Source organism: Cornus florida, unplaced genomic scaffold, assembly GCF_030987335.1.
Source record: "Cornus florida cultivar Cherokee Brave unplaced genomic scaffold, ASM3098733v1 CherokeeBrave_3.0.0_Hap2_Chr04, whole genome shotgun sequence".
Lineage (NCBI taxonomy): Eukaryota > Viridiplantae > Streptophyta > Magnoliopsida > Cornales > Cornaceae > Cornus > Cornus florida.
Window position 1 is genome coordinate 83,983,940 of NW_026775574.1, and position 25,456 is coordinate 84,009,395.

General features: G+C 32.9%; 2 protein-coding genes across 6 annotated transcripts; both read left to right on the forward strand.

The window, feature by feature from the left end:
- The first annotated feature begins 8,378 nt into the window (after window positions 1-8,378).
- On the forward strand, window positions 8,379-9,547 carry LOC132302288 (abscisic acid receptor PYL2-like). The gene has a single exon (XM_059799131.1). It carries the CDS (start codon window positions 8,545-8,547, stop codon window positions 9,103-9,105), a length of 561 nt encoding a protein of 186 aa, XP_059655114.1. The 5' UTR covers window positions 8,379-8,544; the 3' UTR covers window positions 9,106-9,547.
- A 7,460-nt stretch (window positions 9,548-17,007) lies between these two features.
- On the forward strand, window positions 17,008-23,806 carry LOC132303709 (homeobox protein ATH1). 5 transcript variants are annotated; one of them, XM_059801092.1, is made up of 6 exons: window positions 17,008-17,719; window positions 18,382-18,607; window positions 20,130-21,576; window positions 22,019-22,374; window positions 23,006-23,066; window positions 23,438-23,806. In XM_059801092.1, exons 3-6 carry the CDS (start codon window positions 20,344-20,346, stop codon window positions 23,645-23,647), a joined length of 1,860 nt encoding a protein of 619 aa, XP_059657075.1. In that variant the 5' UTR covers window positions 17,008-17,719; window positions 18,382-18,607; window positions 20,130-20,343; the 3' UTR covers window positions 23,648-23,806. The 5 variants fall into 5 exon arrangements, with proteins under 5 accessions (XP_059657075.1, XP_059657076.1, XP_059657078.1 ...); XM_059801095.1 differs by lacking the exon at window positions 17,008-17,719 and having other exon boundaries at window positions 17,876-18,607; window positions 20,130-20,771; window positions 20,907-21,576; XM_059801094.1 differs by lacking the exon at window positions 17,008-17,719 and having other exon boundaries at window positions 17,876-18,607; window positions 20,130-20,204; window positions 20,381-21,576.
- Window positions 23,807-25,456: the final 1,650 nt, after the last annotated feature.

Consider the following 25,456-nt stretch of genomic DNA (forward strand, 5'->3'; position numbering starts at 1 on the left):
TTTGCCTTTGCCTTGATACACGAGAGATTAGGAGTTTTTTTTTTAAAATATGATTGTGCATAGGACGAGGTACCACATGTAAAATATCCTGAAGTATTGTAAACTTTTTCGCCTTACACAATTTTAAGATTGATATTTTTTAAAGCGTAGCTACATATTGTAAGTAGGAAGCATCCCCTAAAAGTGTTAACAACTTCTCTCCGAGACAAACGTCACATTTATGGTTTTCAAACAACCCCCAAACGGTGAAGTGAATGCTAACACTACAAGAAACAAAACTGGAAGCAACCTTAAAAGTTTCACATAAATCAACAAAGGAAGTGACCATGTATCAATATTATTTTCCACATGTTTGTTGAATGGTCATGTGTGGGTTCAATTTTCCATTCAATCTAAGAATCCAGCGGTATATAGATTCATATTTAAGTTCCTATGATTAAGAAACCTAATCAAACAGTAGCAATTTTCTCATCAATCAATCACCCTAGTAGAGAAATTAGGAAACATATATACAGTGATATGGTATATAGACATATAGTGGAAAAAAATTCCCTACATAAAGAATTGAGTCCAGAACCATTTGACCCAAAGAGCTGAATTATGACTATACTTCCACTTCTTTACCAGGTTCAATAATTTGAAAAATCTAGTTCAAATTTAGATAAATTAATTTACATTTAATTTAACTTGTAACAACATGCAAGAATTGATTTGAGAGGATTATATCTATGGATTCCAAATTAAAAAAAGTTGTTGTACAAGGAGGAATTTGAAATCTATATTGAAAAGAATTATAATTACATAAGAGTTGTAATAAAATATGTCATTCAAATCATCATCTTGAATTTCTGAATACAAACTTTTAAGGGACAATCTTTTATTTAATATATGAAACATTCATTTATTCAAATGAACCATAAAGCTCATGAGACAGAGCATATAGGTTGATGTCATGAAGGTCTTGCTACATTAGCACCAACACCTTTGGCAGTAGCCCAATAATTGGCCCAATAGGCTCTGGAATCTGCATAGGTTTGAAAATTAAGGATCACAAAGCCCAAAATTACAGCTCTGTATAGAATTTGTTCAGTCTACAAAATGACATATATACCATTGAAGCTTTTGAAGACACCCATCCATGTAAGCATTGTAGTCTACTCAATAATTGGGCAATGAGGTCATAGCATCATAGATCATCATGGGCTACACGCCTAGATGGCATATAGGGGATGGCCCACTCCATCTAATAGTGAAGATTGTAAAAATCTGATCATAAAGAATTTTCACCCCTATCTAGGTTAACCTATGGGGCTAGCTATTCAGATCCTCTATACTGCACAGTGTCTCCAGTTTCATATAAACCACAGTTACCTAAACTTTTAGATTACAAATTTAACCATTTACTTAATTATCTAGTGCATACAACACAATATCACGTGTAATTTATATGTAATCATCAACGTATCTAGTGTAATAACATCATATTGTGTTGGGCAATGAGGTCCTGGAGGTCATAGCATCATAGATCATCACGTGTAATTGGGCAATGAGGTCATACCATCATAGATAATCATCATGGTTTAATTATTATATGTTATTGAATTATATGTAAACAGTACATTAGGGTCTTTTTTTACATTTTTTATTTTATAATTACGATTTATGTGTGCATTTGTTTAATTAAACCATATCAACGTAGGTTAAGATTATCTATTTACCTAAGTAAGTAGATATTGCCCAGAAAGATAATTATATATATATATTGTATGCTGAACCCTTTATCATGTTATCAACTACCACCCATGATCAAGGGCATTAAAGGACATAGATTAGATCTGGAAATTCCTCTATTCAATTCTTTTCTGATTGTTGCTAGGTATCTCTGGTTAGTGCACATGTATTAAGAAAATGGTGCAATGGTGATCATACACATAGAAGGAGTTCAAATGAATTGATTTTATTAATTTAAAAAATATAGTTCTAATTTAAATTTAGGATTAAATACTCCAACTACTCTCTTAGACTTGTTTTTATTACTCACAAATTAAATTAGTGATAAAGAAAACTCAAACCTCCCCATTAGGTTTGGATGACTTTTCTCATACCCCTTTATGTTAGTTGATAAGTAGAGTCATGTCAAAAGGTTTTAAAAAATAAAATGTCAAAACCATCCTTCCTTATTGCAAAATGTCCAAATAAACCTTATTCATTTTTTTAAAATACCATTTTAGCCTTAGACTTTTATACCTCACATGTATTGCTCCAATTATTGAGTTTACGGACTCTCTCTCACCTGAAGTCCTTATACAGTTATACCCATTTGATTATATGATGATTTCCTTAATATACCAAAAAGATTCAAATTCAGAGAAAAAACATATAAAGAGAGGAAGAATGAAGAAGAAGATGAGAAAATTTTGATTTGGGATCCTGCTAGATTGGCAATTCTCAATCTCAAAACTGATTTGGGATCCTGCTAGATCTAACTTTGATGAAGATGGAAGCATATATTGTGTATATACACAATATAATATATATATATATATATATATATATAATGATTTGAAGAATATGGATAGAGAAAGAGAGAATACATTGGATTGGGTGAGATCGTATCGGAGTAATCAAATGAAGGGTAAAATTGATATTTCGCAGTTTAAGTGCATACGTTTCAATGACACATGCATCCACTTAAATAAAGAAAAGGGTACAACGGTAAAATCACTTTTTCTGTTAATAAATAAACTGCCGTTATTTTGGTAAGGGGTGTGAGAGTAACTTTCTCACAAATTTAATTTGGGCAATAAAGAAAAACCTAGGGAGTGAGAACATTTAACCCTTATATTTATTAATTGACAATTTTTTTTGGTAGGTATTAATTTACATTTAAAGTCTAACAACATGCATGAACTGATTTGAGCAGGTCATCTGTGAAGATTTTTAATGGCCAATCTTTTATTTAATCTCAAATACATTCATTTAGTTAGTTGACCCCATAAAGCTCATTAATTTACCAAAGGAAAAAATAAAAACTCATTAGCTATAGAACAGATAGGTTGATATCATGGTCTTCCTACATAAGCCCAAATGATCCATTAGACTAGAAATAACCCTAGCCCAATAATTGGCCCAATAGGCTCTTGAATCTGCAGATGTCTGGAAATTAAGAATCAGCGAGCCCAAAATTAAAACTCTGTATAGAATTCGTTGAGTCTAAAATCATTTTTATATGAATGGTAGTTTTCAAAAGCTTTGAAATATTAAACTTTTATTTTTTATTTCATTTTCTTGTGATTAGATATATGTCAGAACTACTCAATAATTGGCCAATCAGCTCATAGCCTCATCATGGTCTACACCACCTAGGTGTGCAATTGCAACACAAAAGATGAGGCCCCTCCCTCTATTTATCCATTTTGGTGAGGTGAAGATTATAAATGGTTGATAAGGATTTTAGTTGCAATATAACAAGAGGAGGACCCCCTCTTTATCCATCTTCTATTGAATTGACTTTCACCCCATTTCTTTTAGGTTTGGCCAACCTAGTATAGTATACATTATTTTAAGTTATTCAATTATATTGATGATTGACCTAAATCACATAAAATAAGAATGAGAGCGAATTTGAAAACGAGAGCATGAGAGCGGCATATTTAAGTTATAAGTAGTAAGAATTTGATTAAGAGCACGAACAGAATACGAGAGTGAGAACGTGTTCGAAGTGTGAGAATGATATATATTAAGATAAATTATGTGACTTAGTGATTGACATAACGTTTTTATAACACATTTAGTTTGAGAGTAAAACACTCTCAAAAGTGACATTTTTTCTTTGAAATTATGTTCTCCATACGAGAACGTTCCATTCTCAATGTAGCGGTATTGGGTCCTCAATCTAATAATATTTTACATACATCAAAAAAAGGTGGGGTACAAACATTTGTATTATTTGGTAACATAATAAATTTGAATCCGTGCAAATATGAGCGAATAGTACCGAAAAAGCTTGACACATCGAGTGATTGGGATGGAGGCAGAGGGGGGCAGGGGCCATAAGCCCCCAGCCCCCCAAAAAAAAAAATCTGTTTACCTTAAAATTGTTTTTCTTTTTTTTTTTTTTTTTTTTTTTTTTTTTTTTTTTTTAATTCAAACTCCAATTGTGGTCTCAAAATTAATAGAATAATTTAGTTGGCCCCCTCAAATCCTTTTCACAAAACTTATTTATTAGCCTCAGTTATAGTTATTCCGGAAAAAGAAATCGGGAGGGAGGGAGGGATGTGTCCCCCTCAACTTTTAAAAAATTATATTGTTGTATGTATAATTTATTAAAATTATAAATTTACCCCCTGAACTTTAAATAAAAAAAAAATCAATTTTGTATGTGTTGATTCTTTAAAATTACCCTGCCTCAAATTTTTTTATTATATTATAGCCCCGGAACATAATTTTTGGCTCTATCCCTACATTTATGTATACATACATATGTATAATATTAATTATATGATGTTTAATAAAGAATACATAAACTTATTTTGTCTGACATTTTTGCTAGATGATGTTTTGAAAAACCGGGAAGAAGAAAAAACTAAGATGTTGTGATATCAAGATAGCAAAAAATGGCAATAACAAAAATGATATTATATATGCTGATATTTTTTAGTTATCATTTGTTAAATGAATTTTTCTTATAATTATTCTTTGTATAAGTTACTAAAGTACTTTTCTATTTTGTTCATAATGATTTCAAAACTTTCAAGATTTTGTTTTGTTTAAATAGTTCATTTTTGTTATCAATCTTTCATCAAAATAATAGTGATATATATTTTTTTCCAATGTAGTCTGTAGAATCAAAGTACACAAAAAATAAATAAATAAATAATTGAAACATTTTTAAAATTTTGTAATTTTTAATTATATAATATTAGTTTGGCCCTCCAAATCAAGATTTTTGACTCCACCAATGGGTGGTGAGGTACTAACCTCTAGTTAAACATTTACACAAAAAGTGCTGATAAGTGTCCAATCTCATTCCATCTAATACCTGTTTAAAATTAATTTTTAATAAAAAAAAAAGATATTAAAATAAGTTTAGGTAAAATGCTAAGATGACAAGTTTTAAAGATAAAATTAGTGAAAGCCTGGATAAATTAGTATAGTTTATATCTTAATTATTATTATCTGTATATCGATAATATTCCCTACAGCTTCTTTTTCATTTATATATATATATATATATATACACACACACACACAGATACACACACATTGCCTTCAGCCTTGAAAATGCAAAACTTTGTGGGCGCCATTAGTTTCTAATTGCTTAGGAGGAAAGGGAAGGGAAGGGAAGGGAAGGGAAGGGAAACATACAAAGGGATGAGGCACAAAGTGTCGAAAAGAAAGGGGTTGTTCTCTTTTGATGGGGTGAGAGAAGACAAAGGAAATGAGTCCAAGAAAGCTTTTCCTTTGTTTGGAGTGTCAGAGTCAAACGACCAAGCATTCTGGTCATCCTCTTGGGTTTTTTTACTGTTCCCATGCACTGCCCATCAGACAACAGCTCTTCCCTTGGCTGGCAAGAGGACATAACTGTGTCAGTCTCTGTGATTCCTTCCAAAATTCTGTGTTATATAGCATGTAAATTAAATTTTAAATTATTTATTATGCTTTTTTCATGTATTCACATATGAGTAAATCACGTGGACATCTCTTATAATTTTTATTTTTTTTTATAATTATAGGACTTTCCGTATAGTTTGTCATAATTACAAACTACAAAGACCTCTCATATGCTTTGAAAAATTACTCGAACTTTCTCTAAAAATAAAATCAACTTACACAGACCTCCTTTCCTAGTGACGGCCGTGCGGATTGTCAAATGCACTAACAGATTTGTCCAATTTATTAAAATGCACTCAAGTTGTTATAGTAAATGAGTATAGTACTATCTGAATGTGTGAGAGAGAGGAGATGGGCGAAGGGTAATATGGAAATTTCAATTTATTCAGTACATGACATCAGCAAAATCCATTATTAACTTGCGTTGACAGCAACTTAAGGGAGATCCGTGTAAGTTAATTTCATTTTTAGGAGAGGTCCGAATAATTTATCAAACTGGAGAAATCGTTGTAATTCGCCCTTCATATATTAACAACAATTATTAAAAGATAATAATTTGAAATATGAAAGTCTTTTAATTTTGACTAATTTATATGAGGTAATGACGAAATTATCATAATGTCATTAATATTCTTAACTTCAAGATAATATCAATTATTGTCATTTCTTTTACCCTAGTTAAAAACACAATCAAAATAAATAATATTAATATATAAGAAAAAAATTTGACTACATAATCATAATTTGGGTCTCATTTGTTTAACAAAGTTTTTTCTCACTCCTGAAAATATGACCAATCTTTTGCTAGTTTAAAAGGTTAGTTAGAAGTCAAGTAGTTATCATCTTTATCATGTCTTTAAATTTGCACCAACAACATATATAATATATAATGGCTCATCACAACTTATGGCTATGAGCCTGAAAATTCATATCCACCATTCAATTTTGTATACTTTACAAAGATTTTTATTTAATTCATTTTTTTATATATACGAAAAATAAAATAATAATAACAATAATAATAGGTCTGACTTATCATCGACTGTGATTGGGAGTTGGGCATGGGAACCACTATATTGCTCAAAGTCGTGATCAGGATGCGTAGGATTACTTTGTTATAATGCTTTACGTGATTATTTAATAATATGTTCCATAAGATTTACCAAACAAAAATATTATATTATATAGTTTATATAGTTGTATATGTAAATTATACTAGTTGGCTAAATATATATATATAAAGTTCATAATATATGTGCAGTTAGAGATGGTGGGGGCAGGTGTGGTGGGGAATCCTGCAAAGTGAGTTTAGATCACGCGGTCAGTTTGTTAGACTTCTCACATGATCCACGAATCTACAGGTTGCCTTTTCAACGATTGCGACTCTACCCTTCATTTGGCTCACTTCTCCTCTTTCTTCTTTTACCCTTTTATCCTCTTCATCTATCCTATGTACACTTATATCCCCTTTTCTTTTATATATTTAATCATTCCTGTAATCTTGGCAATGGAATACAGCAGGAGGGTTAAAAGTGATTCATGGTGGAAGCTTATAACAAGACTTGTTTTTTAGTGATGAAATAATAGGTTGAAGATGGTTAGTTTTATGATTTTAATATATATATATATATATATATATATATATATATATATATATATATATATAGATTTTAAAGTAGAGTAAAAGTATTAAGAAAGTTCTTTCATTACAAAAATTATGAGTTATTATTGTTGAGAGATTTATTAAAAGATTTATTTTTGTCTTTTTATAAATTTCAAAAACTGACTTAATCCATGATTAATATTTAAGAAAAATTTTATGGCAGTTGTCATTACTTATTAAAGGTCTTGATCTTGATCATGGTTCATTGTATCATCCGATACGCGACGTATTGGCCGATACGCGATCATTTTTCAAGTTCGATACGTGACTCGTGTCGGTCAGTTTATACTGATTTTGTCCGAATCCATTACAACGCACCTGCAACTAATACCGCGATCATGACCGATACTGCAAACCATGATCTTGATAGCTCACTCTCTTTTTTTTTTTTCTTTTTTTCTTGTTTTCTTTCCTTTATGATAAAATTTTCATTTTCACAGTTGATCTACCCTAAATTCATAGCCAAATTGAAGCAGGTTGAGTTTGACCTAATATTCGAGTTTCAAATTATGCAAATCTTAATTCAGTAAGTTCTACTAATTAAATAAATTAATCATATAATTTGAATAGTAAAGCAAAGACACACACTATATTTTATTTTCATTGAGCTCGGACACTAATTTCTCCTTTCCAGTGGGAAAACTTAATTATTCCATTGGACGAGAGCCGACGGAAAATTAACCATGTTTTTTTTTTTTTAGGTATCAAAGTAATCATGATACTCACACGAGCAAAATGAGTTTATCAAGTGACAAGTAGTATGAAATGCTTGATTAATTTGAATTCCACATGCATGCCATCATTCTCAAGCCCCACCTAGCATCCCTCAATTTACATTTATAAGATAATCTTGGGGACATAAAAATCAACTAAACACAATGATTATATAATTTATAATGCAGACACACCCTTTCTAAATTTAGCTACAAGAATCAAGATGGTCCATCCCTTCCACTAATCTCCTCTCTTAATCTTGTAATAATCACTCTTTTGAGAAAAAGACAAGTCTAGATCGTACCGACAAGTTGGTTATAAAAAATGAAAGCCAGGGGCAAATCTGTCCAAAAGATGGCTAAATTTCCAAAGCTAAAATAAAACCCTCCCATAGTGTTCATATGATCGTCCACCACCCCCTTCTCTTCAACAAGAAAGCGCCAACATATCTTCCATAGCCTCCTCTTCCTCTTCCTCTTTTTCATGCTCGGTATCGTTCTCACAAGTGCGAATTGATACCGTGCTAACCATATTAATCATATTTGTCTCTAGCAATGAACAGTACCCAAGTCCCTCAAGGTCTCACTTCCGAAGAATTCATGGAGCTCGAGGCCATCATTCAGACGTACCACACCTTCGAGTCGAGGCCAAACACGTGCACTTCCCTCATAACGCAACGAATCGATGCTCCGGCCAATGTGGTGTGGCCACTCGTCCGTTCCTTCGACAATCCGAAGCGATACAAGCACTTCATCAAGAGCTGCAACATGGTGGGTGATGGAGGAGTTGGAAGTGTGAGGGAGGTCACCGTTGTTTCCGGCCTCCCTGCCTCCACCAGCACCGAGAGGCTGGAGATTTTGGATGATGAGAGGCACATATTGAGCTTTAGGGTTGTGGGTGGTGAGCACCGGCTGAATAATTATCGGTCCGTCACGTCGGTGAACGAGTTTAACAAGGATGATGGGAGGGTGTACACCATTGTTTTGGAGTCTTATATTGTTGACATACCTGAGGGGAACACTGTGGAGGACACTAAGATGTTTACAGACACTGTTGTGAAGTTGAACCTTCAGAAGCTTGCAGTGGTGGCAGTGAGTGATGACAAACATGGATGAGAGTGGTGGTGCATAATTTATGCCGCCGTGGTGGTGGTGGTGGTGGTGGTGGGTCATATTTTATTTGAGTTCTTAGTGGTTAGTATGGTTTCTTCAAGTTGGGATTGGTTTGTATATTTTTAATTAGTTTTTGTTGGGTGAATAGTAAGTTATATTTTTATGGGCGCTATAAGACTATATTATCATTGAGACTACGCATTTTCTTTTTCAATAAATGGACGCATAGAAAATGATCAAACAAGTTAACAAATCCTTTTGTTTTCATAGTGTCTGTGTATATATATTTTTAATTCTGCAATTGTTGAAAGTTATGAAATTCTATATATTTTATCTTTTGCACTATATCTTTGTATTTAATATTGATGAAGTTTGTGGAGAAATCATGGTTTGTAGTCGTGGTATTGTTTGTAATTGTAATGTAACGGATTCGGAATAATATCGGTAGAAATGAACTGATTTAATTATAGAGATGTGTAACAATATCGAACTCTTAAAATAAAATTACAAACAGAATGATACATCGCTTATCGACTAATAAGGCGAATCATGGGAGAAACACAATAGAAAACTAGCTAAAGTTAATTAATCCATATATGTGTGCATGTTAAGAATATCAGCATTTATCTGTTTTGATCAGTCCTGCACATGAGCATTGTGTGAGATATATATTTTGAACTCTCAACACATAGTAACATAGCAAGTAAAATATGTAATTCATGTATGAAAAATGATAATAATAACGAAACAATCACATCCAATAGATGCAACTAGTGGGCCAATTGGGTCCCATTTGTTTTATTTGATGAATGGGTTAAATGGTTAATATAGTTGAGAGTTAAAATGAGTTTTATCCTTGTGAAATGTAATAAATATGTATCTTACTTGAAACATATAAGGTAAATAAATTCCGTTTAGTGTTTAAATTTAATTTATCAGTTTAAATATTATTTTTTATTCATCATTATTATTATTATTGTTCTTAGCATATAAAAATGACTAGTCTATTCAGAGGACTGAAGTGTTCATGACTCTCTAATGTAATTACGTCCTATTTAGCAGCATCAAAGGGCTGTGAACATTTCTATAGTCTAAATCAACTATACAATTAAGTTCAATTATCACTTTTCATCATAAAATATCGCAAGAATATCTCAAACTTCCAATGATAATACTCTGTGTCTTTACCAATAAAAACAATGAATTTCCATATCAGTTTTCGTGTACTCCAACACAAATTGTTTTGAACCTATTACAAGGAAAAGAAAGTTTGTTAATTTTAAGGCTTCAATCACTGGAAGAGCGTCTATATATATATGTGTATGTGTGTGAATATATATATATATATATATATATATACACACACACATATATAGATAGAGAGATAATAGATATGAATGGATGAATTTTTTTATAGGGTTTAGTTGGTGAGCAATGTACATATGGTGCAACACCTTTTTCGTGTGGCTTAAATGTCAACCCCATATTCAACGGCAAGGACAAAGTTAAATCAACTTGTGAGCAAACCATATGGAACTTGTGAGTAGTGACCATCAAGTTCCGTAAATTTCTATTTGATACTTCCAACTCACGGTTGACACTTTTTGCCACTTGATTTCCAATTTTATTTTCTAATGTCTTTAATTATCAACCATCTTAGGCCACATACCCTAAAAAAAAAAAAAAAAAAAAAAAAAATGGGCCACACACACGCACACGCACACGCACCTACATTTATTTTGGTGATTGATCACATGTATGTTCTTGTCATGAATTGGTTATTTGGAGGTAGAAATAAATAATGATTGTCATTTTTTTGGTCTGTAATTTAAAGTGATGTTGGTTTTTTGGTAAGTAATTTAAAGTGATGTTGGTTTGGGGGCCTAGAGATGTTAATGGAGTTGCCGATTAAGTAAATGGGGGTGTTCATCAGAAAGTCTCTGACCTTGAGTCGTTGAGGGGCATATGTGGCAAATTTCAAGGATAAAATTTAAATAAATAAATAAATAAAATCTAATATCATCAACAGTGCCTAAAGGTATCTTCCCTACTCTTTATAATGAAAGGTTGAGAATTCAAGTTTTGTTAGAGACAAAAGTGTGGGGGTTTAGCTAAATATGTCCCAAAAAAAGTTTTATCAATGTGCCTAATGGTATCTCCGTCCTAGAGTAGGGATAGAGTTGATATGAAGGATTTTTTATGACGAATTTTTTAACCGAACGGAGTTGGGTTTAACTAAATCCGCCCAAACGTTACACCGTTGTCATTTCTAGATTGCATACTTTCGATGGTGAATTATGGGATGTTCTAAATGCTTCGGCACCACCATCATTGACAAATTAAAAAAAAAAAAAAAATTGAAAAAAAAAGAGTTATTTGCCATGATTAAACTTTATTAAAAAAAAAATTAAAAATAAAAACACCTTAAATTATCTAGCATAAGCTTAAATATGTTTATATATATTTCAAAATTATATCCAACTGTTTCATTTCAACTTCTTTTTCCTTAACCTCTCCGGGAATTTTTTTTTTACTTAAAATTTGAATTTATTGTATATTAATCATTTGGAGAATTAATATTCTATATTTTTTTCAGAAATTTATATTCAGTTTTAATTTTTGTATGCATAGAAATAACAACCCAACGGAAACTAGAAGCTAGGCTTCGGGGGTGGGTTTGATTGATGGACTAAGAATCTAGAAGCTTTTATAACTTGGGTTGGGCTTGAGTTAATCCCTTAATTTGTCCAACCCGCTCGATTATACAATAAAACTGAATATAAATTTCTGAAAAAAATATAGAATATTAATTCTCCAAATGATTAATATACAATAAATTCAAATTTTAAGTTAAAATAATAATAATAATAATAAATAAATAAATAAACCCGGAAAGGTTAAGGAAAAAGAAGGTGAAATGAAAAAGTTGAATATATTCCGTTCTATAAATAGATAAAAGGATGTGATATTCGTATTCCACTTTTATACATTTACACTGTATCTTTTTTATAAAAAAAAAAACAATAAATGACAAAAAAACCTCTGAACTAATTAATACATTATCTCTTATTTCGTTATACCTTAACTACCCTTTGTTCTATAAAATTTTCTTTTTTACCTTCTTTACTTACTTTAATGCATTTTTTTTAATAAGAAAATTATACTTAATTGACTACGTTTTTTTATTTTTTATTTTTAAGGAGCATATTACCAACAAAAATCCAAGCCCCTCTCTCTCTCTCTCTCTCTCTCTCTCTCTCTACCCAATTTGCAGGTAACACAAGTTCTTTTTTCCTCCCTTATTCTTTTTAATTAAATTTTTAAAAGAGATGATATGATTTCCTTGGATATGGTCTAAAGCATTTCTTCTTCTTCTTCTATTTCCTCACTTCCATTTTTATTTTTATTTTTTTCAATTTCCACAGCATATTACTTACGCTTTCAGTAAATCGCCCTATGTGGAAAGAGGAGAATATGAAGTGGTAATTGAAAAAATATATGTATCTCCAAAGGACATTCTTGAACTTTAGTGGCCTAGTTTTTAGCAACCAAAGGTAAGAACAGAGTCTCCAAGATTTCTTTGAAGATGGACATTTGAAGTTTTTCAACCTCGTCCTCCATCTAAGTTGCTTCATCTTGATTTCGGTGAGGGTCGGGTGAAGTAAGACTTTGTTGAGATTCTCTAGGCTTGATGAGAACTTAATTAAAGTACTCCAAGCAACCTTCTTAATTTCTCAAGAAGAGAATTTACACAAATAAAATTATTAGAATGATGGATTAGTGTTAAATTCAGTGACAAAATGATGAAAATTATTAACCAAAAAAGATAGTAAGACATTGTGCATGTGTGGAGGAGACTAATAAGAGAGGAAAATGAAAATAGAAGAGATATTGATACACCACTTCAATTCAATAGTAATGAGTTTAACATCTATTTTTTCCACATATCATATGTATTTTATTAACTACAACTTATTTTTTCTGTCATTTAGGTTGCTATTATAAGTCTTTTTTATTTTTTATTTTTTTTTATTTGTGAAATTGATATTTAGTCCGTATCTATGTGGCTTCATAATTTTACAATGCCTAAATTGAATGAAAAAAATAGAAATGTTAATTGTGGGGAGAGAGGGGGAGACGAAAATATCTTTTTATATGATCATATCCGAAAGGATAATTGTGGTATTCTAAAAAAAATTATTTATTTATAAATTTAGGGAAAGAAATGTCCTTTCCTTTAATAATGTAGTGTAATTGTAGATAAGTGGAGTGCGAATATCCCCTTCATATAAATAAAAATATATTTGTTTCAATGAGTCTTGTTACACAAGGGCATATTTGAAATCGTCTCCTCTTTTTTCTTTTTCTTTTTTCTTTTTCTTTTTTCTTTTTTTGAAACAAACATCATATATATTTTTTATTTTTTGGTCGTGAAGTATGTTTCTGGGTTAGTTGATAGATGGAAGGGGGAGGATGCGAGGCTCGAATACGGGCTCCCGTTACAATTCAAATTGTTACAAAAGTTATTAAAATAGCTTCGGCATTTTGCTTTGCTTAGTACATTACTAGCAACAGGAAATACAGAACAAAAGCGATTTGCAAACATGCCCTAGGTGTTAATATTTAGGGCCTATTTGGTCATCAAAAACGTTTTGTATATTTGTTGTTACTGCTAAAGTGCGAAAATATATAAAAATATCAAATTGATGTTTTGATTTTATAAAAGAAATTTCCAAACGTACCTAAGTATTAATATTTAGGACATATTATCAAATTGATTTTAGGCCATTATTTATCAAAATGTTTCGATATTCTACAAAACAAATCATTATTTGACCAAAACAATACTACAGCACCCAACTCAAAACACAAAAGCATTCCTCAATGGATTATAACATGTCATTGAAATTCTAAAGCTTTAAAATATTTTTCCCACAAAACTCCAACAATCATTGGTGGACTTGTTTCCATTTGATTCTCTTTAGGATTATTTTGATTTTCAGAACTTACCTAACACACATCTTAAGAGTGAATACTTGGTCCTATGGAATAATCGCACAAATTATCTAATTATTTATGATGAAGTAAAAAAAAAAAACACACCTGTATTTTACCCTTGTACATAATTGTTCCAAGTTTTATGAAACATTAATGCATGCATCAAATATAAATGAGACTGGTGCAGAAAATACTTTTAAAATATATTTTGCTTAATATTTTTATTCATTAATTGAAAAAATGTGTAAAAAATACCTTTAATTTTTTGACATTATGCAAAAATATCTCATTTGACATAAATTAGTGCTGCAATATTAATTTTACCTTTTTATTCTTCCAAAAATGTCAAAGTGGATATATATGCTACTAATCTCATAGTATAAGAGTAGGGATGGCAACAGGGCGGGTTTGGAGCGGGTTTCCCTAAATCCCGCCCCGCCCCTTTTAATTTTTGTCAAGTCCATGCCCGCCCCGAGACCCGCGACGGGTTGAATTTTCATATCCAACCCCGCCCCGTTAGGAAATACTGTGCCCCCGTGCCCGCCCCACTAACAAATTTTTTTCTCCCACTTTTTGGAACTTAAACTCCTGCTATTTAAATGTGCAAAGCCTAGGAATGACACAACATAAATAAAATTATGTATTCTAACAAAAATAAAAAAAATAACATGCACATAACATAATTCAAAGAATATAATAAACAAAAATAAAAATTTAATACAACCAAATCACAAGAAGTTCTAAGCTCCAACTTTCACCATAACCAAAACAAAAGCAAATTTAATACCAAGTTTACATCCCAAATTAGGATTGTAAGAGATGGGTTGGGTAAGCCGCTAAAATAACTTATTAATATATATATATATTAAATATGGTTATATGCGGGGCGGGGCGGGGCGAGGCCCCTAAGATATGTATATTGAACCCTTACCCGCCCCGTGACCCTCGACGGGTATAAAATTTGTATCCATGTCTGCCCCAACGGTATAATAAGTGTTCCCATATCCGTTATTAACGGGGCGAAACGGGGCGGGGCCCCGGCGGGGCGATAAAAATTGACATCCCTATATAAGAGTTCAATGTGTACATTACTTTTTTTTTTTTTTTGGAAACTTTTTCCCTTATATATATCGCTAAACATATATTTTTTTTTAACTTTAAGAATTTGTAGAATTGATTTGAACTTTTTGATATTCCAATTTACTCCTTTTCTACTAATTTTTTTTTTTTCCTTTATTTTATCTTTTTTTCATACCAACAATGTTAAAAAAAAAAAAAAAAAAAATCCCAATAGTAGTGTGCACTGATTTTCGGAGTTTAGAAAAATTTTATTTTCTTTAGTTTGCACTTTATTTTTGTTTATTATTTTCTATTTTTATTTTTACTCTTCTTTTATACTTTTATTTTTATTTTATATTTTTATCTTTATTTGTTCATTACCGGCGTCTTCTAATAATGTCATTTTTTATTTTTATATATTTTATAAAATAGTTCAGTAAGGGTAATTTAGTAAATTTAATATTTAAATTTGTCAGAAGGACTTATTTATATTTAGATTGAAACTTTAAGATTGTTTTTTTGCATGAGAGGGACATCCTCCAAGAGCGTCTTTTATGATTATTTTATAAAATTATTTATTTTTATATATTTTATAAAATAGTTGAATAATTTAATTAATTTAGAATTTAAATTTGTGAAATTTATTGCATTAAATTGAAATTTTAAGAATATTATTTTATTTATTATTATTATTATTATTATTTTTTTGCATAAAAGAGGAATGCAATATGCGTGACTATTATTTACGGAAAGGCTTGACCCAATACAAATATATATATATAGATACATATATATTTTTTACAGTGCTTTTGAAAAAAATTGAAACATTTAGCTCATAGGGAGTACCACACGAGGACCACACATTTTGAGAAAGGAACACTTTTAAATCACGAGAGATCTTTTATCTGGCAAGTGAATTGACTGTTAGTCAAATAACCGCACAATCCACCGAGTAAATGAGAGAACTCATGGTAAACCCACCAGCGATGAGAGAGGCATGATCTGTTGCAGAAGTCTTGTTAAATTCTGAAACTAGACTTCATAAAGATTTGACCCCTACGAGAGAGATACCTTTCTTAGAGTCCCTTAATGATTACCTGAACAGGGTCTCAACCCTAAATTGATCCACAAATTTGAGGATCTCAGAGCAAATCATGACTATCTATCTACTTGACATCACCATTTCATCATTCATGGAGCTCCCTAATAGCCATTAGCCAATTCTAAGTGGTCTATGAACGGGGATCTCCTCAGTTACTGCACGGGTTCTCTGTAACGGGACAATTATGACCTCTCACACGTGTAAATGTAAATAATTATATGATTACAACATTTCACAATTGGAAAAAATAATCATACGGATGAAGAATCACAATCACCTCATATTGTAATACACTGCCATTATAATGCTCCTGGCAAATATTTGAGGAGACCGATCACAGCACCTCACAGTTGGGAAAAGTAATCATACGTCCGTTACAATGCTCCTATAATGGCAAATATTCAAGGAGAGGGGATTCTTTGACGTAATAAAAATGACTATTATTGTTCACACGTGTGTAACACTAACAGTTGCAACGGAGGATTCGAGCTCCCTGATTGGTCTATTCCTTTCCCTTTCAAGATCTAAAACAACACTTTACAAAAGCCAATTCAAGTGGTCTGTGAATGAGGATCTCCTCAGCTACAGCCCCCTCTTTTTCATAAGAGGGACGACGCTGATCTCTCGCACATATAAAATGATCACATATATGAACTATTACATGTGTGATCGGTCACAATACATAGCCATTGCAATGCTCTTATAATGGCATATATTCGAGGAGAATGTATCATTTGTCGCAACATCATTGTATTATGTTACGAAAAAATGATACGATTATGATTGTTCACACGTTGGAGCAGAGAATCAGAGCTCCTTGATTTCCCTTTCAAGATCTAAAACAACACTCTTCACCGTACAAAAGCCAAAACGGGTAGTAGTAGATAGATAGATGGATAGCCTTTGTAATTGCAACAATAAATTCGTCAAAGATCTCTCCACCAGATTCTCTCCAACTCCTTCAGGCTGCTTGCATCATCATTTGCCCCTCTCTCTCTCTCTCTCTAAAAATTACACTCTCTCTCTCTCTCTCTCTCTCTCTTGTCTAAAACGAAAAAGTACACTGCTGGTGTAACAGTTCCGCTCTCTTCTCTCACATCACATTTGCCTTAACCCCTTAGTTGTAAGATTTCAGGAACAAAAGTATATGACTCTGTTACTCTCTTTACTCACCTTTCTCATCACATTAGCTTTGGTGCCTTGAAATAGATTGAAAATAAAGGCCTTTTCCTCTCTGAAAGATGGAGCTTTTTTCACCTGCCATGAACAGCAGTTTGAACAGAGAGAATCCAGATATTTTGATTGTGATGATTGCAGAGAAGCAGAGAGTGAAAGGTAGTGAAGAGGAGGACAAAGGAGATCAGGAGTCCCTCAGAGATGAGAGAGAGAGAGCGGGAGAGGAGGGATGGGCCCTCTAAAGCCTGCAACAGAAATGAGTGGCACTGCACCACCAAAGGGGTAATGTTTCTCTCTCTATCTCTATATATCTACATATATCTATATCTATCCAACTATCCTTGTTTTTACTCTCGTGTGGCTCTTCTTCTCTGTCTCTATCTTTAATTTAATGGGTCCATTCCATTCATCCCTCTACACTCCTCTGCAAAGGTCCTTTTCTTGCCCTCCTGACACTCTCTTCCTTGCTTTTAATGGGGTTCTCTGTGATGGGTGTCCTTTACTTTCAGGACCCATTTGTGTTTTGAGGGTTAAAATCTTGTGAATGAGAAATTGAATCAGTTAGAGAGAGAGAGAGACTCTTTGATGATGATATAGGGAAGAGAGGTCATGATTCTTGATGGGGTCGGACCCCCTCTGAATTTCAGTTTCTTGGGTTTTGTTTTCTTGAAGAAAATCCCACTTTTATCTTCATGCAAAGAAAATAGCCCACTTTTGTGTTGGCTTTTTATTTCAATTTTTATGGTTTTGAGATAGGTGGGGTTAGTGCATGACTCCATATAGGCTTGTAGCTTCTTTATTTTATTTTTACCTTAGGTTCTTTTTGTGAAAGAAGAATCAACTTCCTTTTATCACTGTTTTCTGGCTTTTGATTTATATACTATTTGGCAGAAAGGGAAACCAATGATATATTGTAAACTTTGCCCATCATTTGCTTGTTGTAGGTTCTCTGAGGGAACCTGCATATAGTGTCAATCAGTATAGAAACAGAGCACTGTCTTTTGAATATTGGGAGATTTCTGAGTGCTGAGTAGGAAATTCAATCAATCTGCTTCAAAATTGTTGTCCCTGTTATGCTCTTTTGACATGGTTTAATTGGTGGATGAGGTTGCATTTTCTGGGGTTGTTTTGTTGGTGGCTGGTGATGTCTTCTCTGCATAAGGTTGCAAGGTTGGTTACTTAGGCATGTTCTCCTTTTGCTCTTCTCTAATTTCACCATTTCTCTTTATATTTTCTATTATTACATCTGAATTCACTATTTCAATTTGAGCTGTTATGCTGAATTTATCTATTGAGTTTCTGAATTGATGGTGTTAATGTCTTTGATTTCTTTCAAACTATGCTCATCCCATATTCCAAGACTTTGTGGACTTCTATCTGTGTACTTAGTATGAGGTTTTGGTCTTTCTAAGCTTTTCTTGGTGCCAATTTGCACTTCTTGATTAGCATCACTTCTTTGTAGCTCAAGCCATGCTTAAGTACCAATTTGGATTCCATTTGCTCACATCCTTTAGTTTGAAAGAGATGATTGAAGGCAATGGAAGTCCAAATTCAATTAGTGGTTTCCATGACCATGAACCTTGAAATTGACTTGGGATCCTCTTGAGCTTTTTCTCTCTAAGCGTTAGTCGGACAACACGTATAGGGCCATGTCATCTACTCAAATTTAAAAGAATAAGAGAGGATCCTTGTCCTCCATGTTGTTGTTGACGCATCATTTTTGCTTTTCTGAACCAGACACCCATTCATCCCAGCCCTTGTAGCTTTAGGTATATATACCTCTAACTTGGAAAATTTAAAGGTTGACGGTGGCAATCATGGTTGCAAAACATGTAACAGAACCTGTGAGAAAATCAGACAATAACATAGATATGGACATTGATGGAGGTGTCCCATGACACAAATGTGGTGTCAAGTGACAAGATAAATAGGAGTTTCCTTGTTACAAATGTTGTAATAGTTAATGGGTGAACCTTGGGATGTCGCTTCACTCTTGTGCTTGGTCATGGGAGATTCTGTTTTGATGCCTAACCTCGTGTATTTAGGCATTCTACAGCATTATAGCACTGCCCATTTCTGCATCTAGTTCGCCGTGCTTGCCAATTGTGAACTTACGCTCTTTAGTTTTATGCAATTTACACGTGTCCTTTGGTTGTTGCTCAATCTATTGATACAGGAGAAAGTGAGAAATTGGCAATTTATCTGTTCTTACATAGTTGTAACTGGATTATTTTGTCAAGCATAGTTTTCACCCTTAGGGTTTTAGGAGTAATTCTATCATGATGAGGGGCCATGCTCACGGTGAGGGATGAAATCTTTTACCTTTTTTTTGTTTGGCTAGCTTCATTTTTGTTAGTGAGGTTTAGATAAATTGAATGAATCTATTATCCTGATACAGACTCCTCAACCTGGTTGTTGTGGCTTATTACTAATAACTTTTATTTCGAAGATAAGTTTTTTCATTAATTTTAAAAGTACTCTTAACATATCATGCATGAAGGGAGTATAATTCAGTCGGGACTGATTTCATTTTTCTTATGATTGCTCCGATAAAAGACAATTTTCATCTCATTATGGTTGGACAAATATTGTACTACTTCCCTGACCACTAACAGAGACTTCTATTTTCAAATTTTTTATATATTATGTATACCAATTGATTGTAGATTTCCTCTCTTTGATTTTTTCTTAGGTAATTCACTTGCTGCAGCTTTTCAAAGTGTGGATATGAATCGATAAGAATGCAACATAATATGTTCTCTGGCATGTAAGTGAGCTAATTTTACTCCCCTTCTGATCATTTGAGAGAAGACCTCTCAGAAAGCTACTTTTGGAACAAAACTGGCCGGACATTCAGATTGATACATAAAACTGTCTGAATGATTTAGAGAAGCTATTTATATGTAATGAATTTCATTTCTTTGGTGCCCCATAATATGACAGAGAATAACGCATTCAATATGGGAATAGATATGGTTGGCCAGAGCCCTATGATTATGGATGGATTTTCATCACATATGACCTCAATTTCTGCCGCTCACTCCAGTTCACTTGATCTAAACCACCAAAACCAGATGATGGCTTGTTTTCCCATACCTTCAGTGCTGCAAGGTGAACCCATTAATGAACTGCAGGCTGAACCTCACATGGCAAATCGTTTTGGTATTGTCGATTGTGATGCACTGATTCCTAGGAATGTACCATTCGGAAGAAATGTCACTAGGGACCCTTCAGTTGGGAGTTATCGTCCAATTGGTAACTCTGAGGTCCAGGAGCCATTTGTGGATGGAACGCCCATTTCTGCTGTGTCACTTGCTACTCTTTTGGCTGCAAGGTGCAGTTCTCATGATAATATGAATTATCTACCAACTTCTGCACCTTTAGCATGTCCTGTGGAAGCTTTAAAAGCTTTTGTTTCAAATGACTACTCTGATGCATTAAATTCTTCTTTTGTGGCCTCCTTGAACAGTGGGTATGACGGAATGCTTGGTGATATGAACAGCAAATGGGGATTTGAAAAGTTTCTTGCTCCTCTGGAGCCTGCTGGGAAGGTCCCTGGAAGACCAGAGTTACAACCGTTCCAGTTTATGGGAAACATGGATCCAAATGGTTGGATGTCGTCAAATGCCAATGTGACCTCTGATAGTCGTAATGAGCTTTCTCTAAGTCTAGCCACATGCCAGCCTTCTGTTATCTGTGGGACAACTATCCCGGACCAAAGTTCGGAAATAAGCTGTTCTGGTGTTACTCGCCCTTCTTTGTGTGAAAGGCAGTTGGGCTCTGAACAAAATTCTTGCAATAGCAAGAACCTTTCTATGAGTTTTGGTTCTTATAGACCAGTTCAACTTTCACAATTGTTATCTGGGTCTAGATATCTTCAAGTAATTCAAGAAATTCTTGCTGAAATTGCTAGCTATTCACTTGAAAATGTAGACCAAATCAACTATCCAGCCAATGGAACGGGGGCTAGGGCTGAATTCTCATTCCCTTCAAGTTGTCATGCTGAGAGAGGCTACTCAGTGATGGGTCCTGACGATTTTCCTGATGGGGATGGTAGATTTGAGCTTCAAATGGACCCCGTGTTACGAGGACGGGAAGTTGAAGCAAAGAAAAAACAGTTGTTGGCTCTACTACAAGTGGTATGTTGGTATAAAGTAGGACACTAAAAAATTTTAGAGTTCTAAATTTTACATTTGATCCCAGTCTTTTTCTTCCTTAAACTAGAAATTTGAAGTGTTTAAATTTTGGTTAAATTTTTGTATGTTCTTATATAAGAATCCTGAAAGTGGCAAAAAGTTGGAAGGCTTACATTGGTTTAATTTTTAAAGCATAGCAATTTTTAGATATTTGATTACAAACTTAAAATTTTAGTTCAAACTTTAAGTTCTTTGCTTTTTTGGCTAAAACCAGGGTGGGTGTTTTTGCTAACCAGGCTCTAGTATACAATTTCGATTGGATTACTTAACTTAGCACCATCATATTTATTTTCTCTCAATCTTGTTCATCCATCTGGGGAAGGGAGTATTTTACCATTGTATTCCATTACTGAACCAAATTTTAAATCATGTTTCTATAATTCAGGTTGATGATCGATACAATCAATGCTTGGATGAGATCCATACTGTAGTATCTGCATTCCATGCTGCGACTGAATTGGATCCTCACACACATGCTCGTTTTGCTCTACGAACAATTTCTTTCTTATATAAAAACCTGAGGGAGAGAATTAGTAACCAAATCCTCTCTATGGGAGCACATTATAGCAAGGGAGGCATGAGAGAAGAGGAGAGGTCATTTGAGACATCTTTCATCCAGAAGCAATGGGCTTTGCAGCAGCTTCGAGTGAAAGATCATCAGCTATGGAGACCACAGAGAGGCTTGCCAGAAAAATCTGTCTCGGTTTTACGGGCATGGATGTTTCAGAACTTTCTTCACCCGTGAGTAACCATTTATGCAATAGAGATTCGATAACTAGTATAACAGTTGAATTAAATTGATTTTGCAATGTAAGTGAGCAATCCAAAACAATTCTAGACTGAAAGAGCATTTCTTTGTTCTTTTTTCTGACATTCACAATGGCTTTTATTTTTGTTTAAATGATCTGTCTTTCCTTTCTTTTCTTTTCTTTTCATTTTTCTTATTCAAATTTGGCTTCCTAGATTATTAAATTCTTTACATATCCTATGATCATTGATATATTTATGGTGAAACCTATGAGCTCTCTGTAATGAACTTGACAGATACTCAAATCTCATATGATAGCTCACTCTTTATGCCAATGTAGTTCTTTCTTCATTATCTCAACAAAGCTTTGTGGTCCACAGATTTCCATGGTCTTCTTTTCGGTTCATGATATGTGAAATTGAAGGCCTGCCTTGGGTTTTCATGGCACATATCACGATATGAGTAGAAGACCATGGAAGTTCATGGGCTGCTTGAATATCTTCTTCATCACCTAGCTATTTATTACTAAAACATAGGATTTTTTGAATCATTTCTTTTCTTCATCACCTAGCTATTTATTACTAAAACATAGGATTTTTGAATCATTTCTTTTCTGGATTGTAGATATCCGAAAGATGCGGAGAAGCATCTACTTGCAGTGAAGAGTGGATTGACTAGGAGCCAGGTACTCTATATACAACACTCAATACTCTGGATTGTGTTTGTGGCATTAAAAATAATAAGTAATTGCTTTCCATAATATTGCTTAGAATTTTGTTTTTTATGTTTTCTATTCTTTGAAACAATTTTTTTTGGTTTTTGGTCAAAAGTTTTATTTTATAATGAGGAAAGAACCTTGTACTACAGTGTTACTATCCAAAGAAACGATCCAGCATACACATTTTTTTGATTTACTTTAAAACCCATACAAATACCAGTGAATGATTTTCATTTTTGGTTGACGCTCCCTAAGATTTGAATTTTAGCATCAACAAAGTGGTTTTTAGTGGCTTCTTTAATCAAATCTCATTTACTTGCATGGGTTTGTGATTTTAGGTGTCAAATTGGTTTATAAATGCGCGAGTTCGTCTCTGGAAACCAATGATAGAGGAAATGTACTCAGAGATGAACAAGAGAAAAGGTCGCTGGAACGATGAGGAAACCAACTGCAACCTTAGGAGCCACATAAACATTGACAATCGAAGATTTAAAATGAATACTGGGAAAAAGGTAGATATATTGCAAATGGGCTCAAGCAGTTCTTGATCATTCAATAGAAAAATAGTGCAAGTACAAAACATGTTTAGAACTGTACATATTGCTCTCTCTAAATGGTCAAGAATTAAATCTGTTAATTATTTGTATTGAGCGTGAATGTTCTATTTAAATTCATCAGAAATCTAAGTAAAATTACATACTATGAAATATATATATATATATATACTTTTTTCTTGGGTGATACATTTTGATTGGAGGGTGGGGAAATTGGGTACTTGGAGGAACTTGCTTGTCTTTTCTTCTTGCAATTGGAACTAATTATTGGAGATTTATCATCTAGAACACCAACACCTGATTAGTCATCGGGCCTGGGCTTGTAATTTTCCTTTTGTTTTCTTGGCCCAACTTCTTGGTGGGCTTATCCCTCCTCTCTCTCGTTTTTGGGCTTCTTTTGAGCAAGCCTAGTTTGTGTTTTCTTATTAATAATTGTAACATAAAAGCCGCACCTCGGTCCTATGAAGTGCTGGTGAAAAATAGTTGAAAAATAATTGTAATGCATTTGTTTAATGTAAAAAATAATTGTTTAAACGGTTTAGAAATTCCTTTAACCGTGTAAAATAATACAAATGATTTTAGTGGTTTAGGATTCGACCATTGGGAGATTGGTTTAGAGGGTGAATTTAGAAATTGAAAATTACATATTATGACCAACTGTAATGAAGTGTTTACTGGGAGAGTATCCGAACAAAAATTAAAACTTAAGAATTGATGAGGTAAGGTGGAGATTAAGAATATAGGTAGATAGAGAAATGGAAGGAGGCGAAAGCATTTTAGGGATTAGATGTTCTACCTTTGCTAAGAACAACTTGTTGCATATTTATAGAGAACTCTCACCTCCTTAGATTTTCTAGATTATGCTAAGATTTTTCTGAAATATTCTCTCTTCTGAAATTCTTTAGAATGATTTATCATTTTTATTAGATATGTTTACAAAAATGAATACTACGATATTTTTTTTTGGGTATAAGAGTAAGAAATATATTTTCTTGGTCTGATTCAAAAGTTTAAGGGCCGAATAAATGTTCAGGGCGAGCAGTGGACTTTTACCTGCCTATTTGCCAAAATTTCCTTCTCAAGGTTATAGATTTGATATCTCAGCATGTGGAAAAATTATTAAATAATTTATATTTGGTGGATCAATTCAATTCAAGATTATTCGATTAAAAAAATAACTCACAAAAATTTATTAATATATTAAGAAAAAATCTCAATAATCTTATAAATTGAACGTGTCATTTAAGTGATTTTTACCTGATATGTGCTAAAATTTAAGTGATTTCATTTGTGATGTTATATCATCCCAAAATGGTTTCTATGGGAGACATGAATATACTATATAATTATTCCACTTCGATCTCGATGTCGAAACTTAAAAAAAAACATTTGGTAAAAAATAAAAAATAAAAGATTGTAGGTGTATTTACAAACGGGCAAACATGATTGGCTGAAGCATATGTAATACAAATGCTAGACTGACCAAATCCAATCATTTTTTTTATCCAGAATTTTTCGTTTATGCTTCAATATGGAGATCATATTTTTTATTTTAAGAATTATAAGAAATCAATTTTGCCTATTTCTCCATATGAAATGTGACATATAACCTAGCAGGAACAGACCAGAAAATTATGTGAGCTGAGGGTAATAATAGTTTTTTTAGTAATTTTGGGGAGGGGGAATAATTAAAAAATAAAAAAATTAGTAAGGGTATATTAATAAATAAATATATATGTAGGTCCATGCCTACTGTTAATCTTTTGTTTCCACACTGTATTTTTAAATATTTAAACCAATATT

Bases quoted from the DNA above. Each gene is read 5' to 3' on its own strand.
- LOC132302288 (XM_059799131.1), top strand. From the start codon at position 8,545: ATGAACAGTACCCAAGTCCCTCAAGGTCTCACTTCCGAAGAATTCATG.
- LOC132303709 (XM_059801092.1), top strand. From the start codon at position 20,344: ATGAATTTCATTTCTTTGGTGCCCCATAATATGACAGAGAATAACGCA. The intron at 21,577-22,018 runs GTATGTTGGTAT...TCTATAATTCAG, and splicing joins TGTTGGCTCTACTACAAGTG to GTTGATGATCGATACAATCA. The intron at 23,067-23,437 runs GTACTCTATATA...TTGTGATTTTAG, and splicing joins GTGGATTGACTAGGAGCCAG to GTGTCAAATTGGTTTATAAA.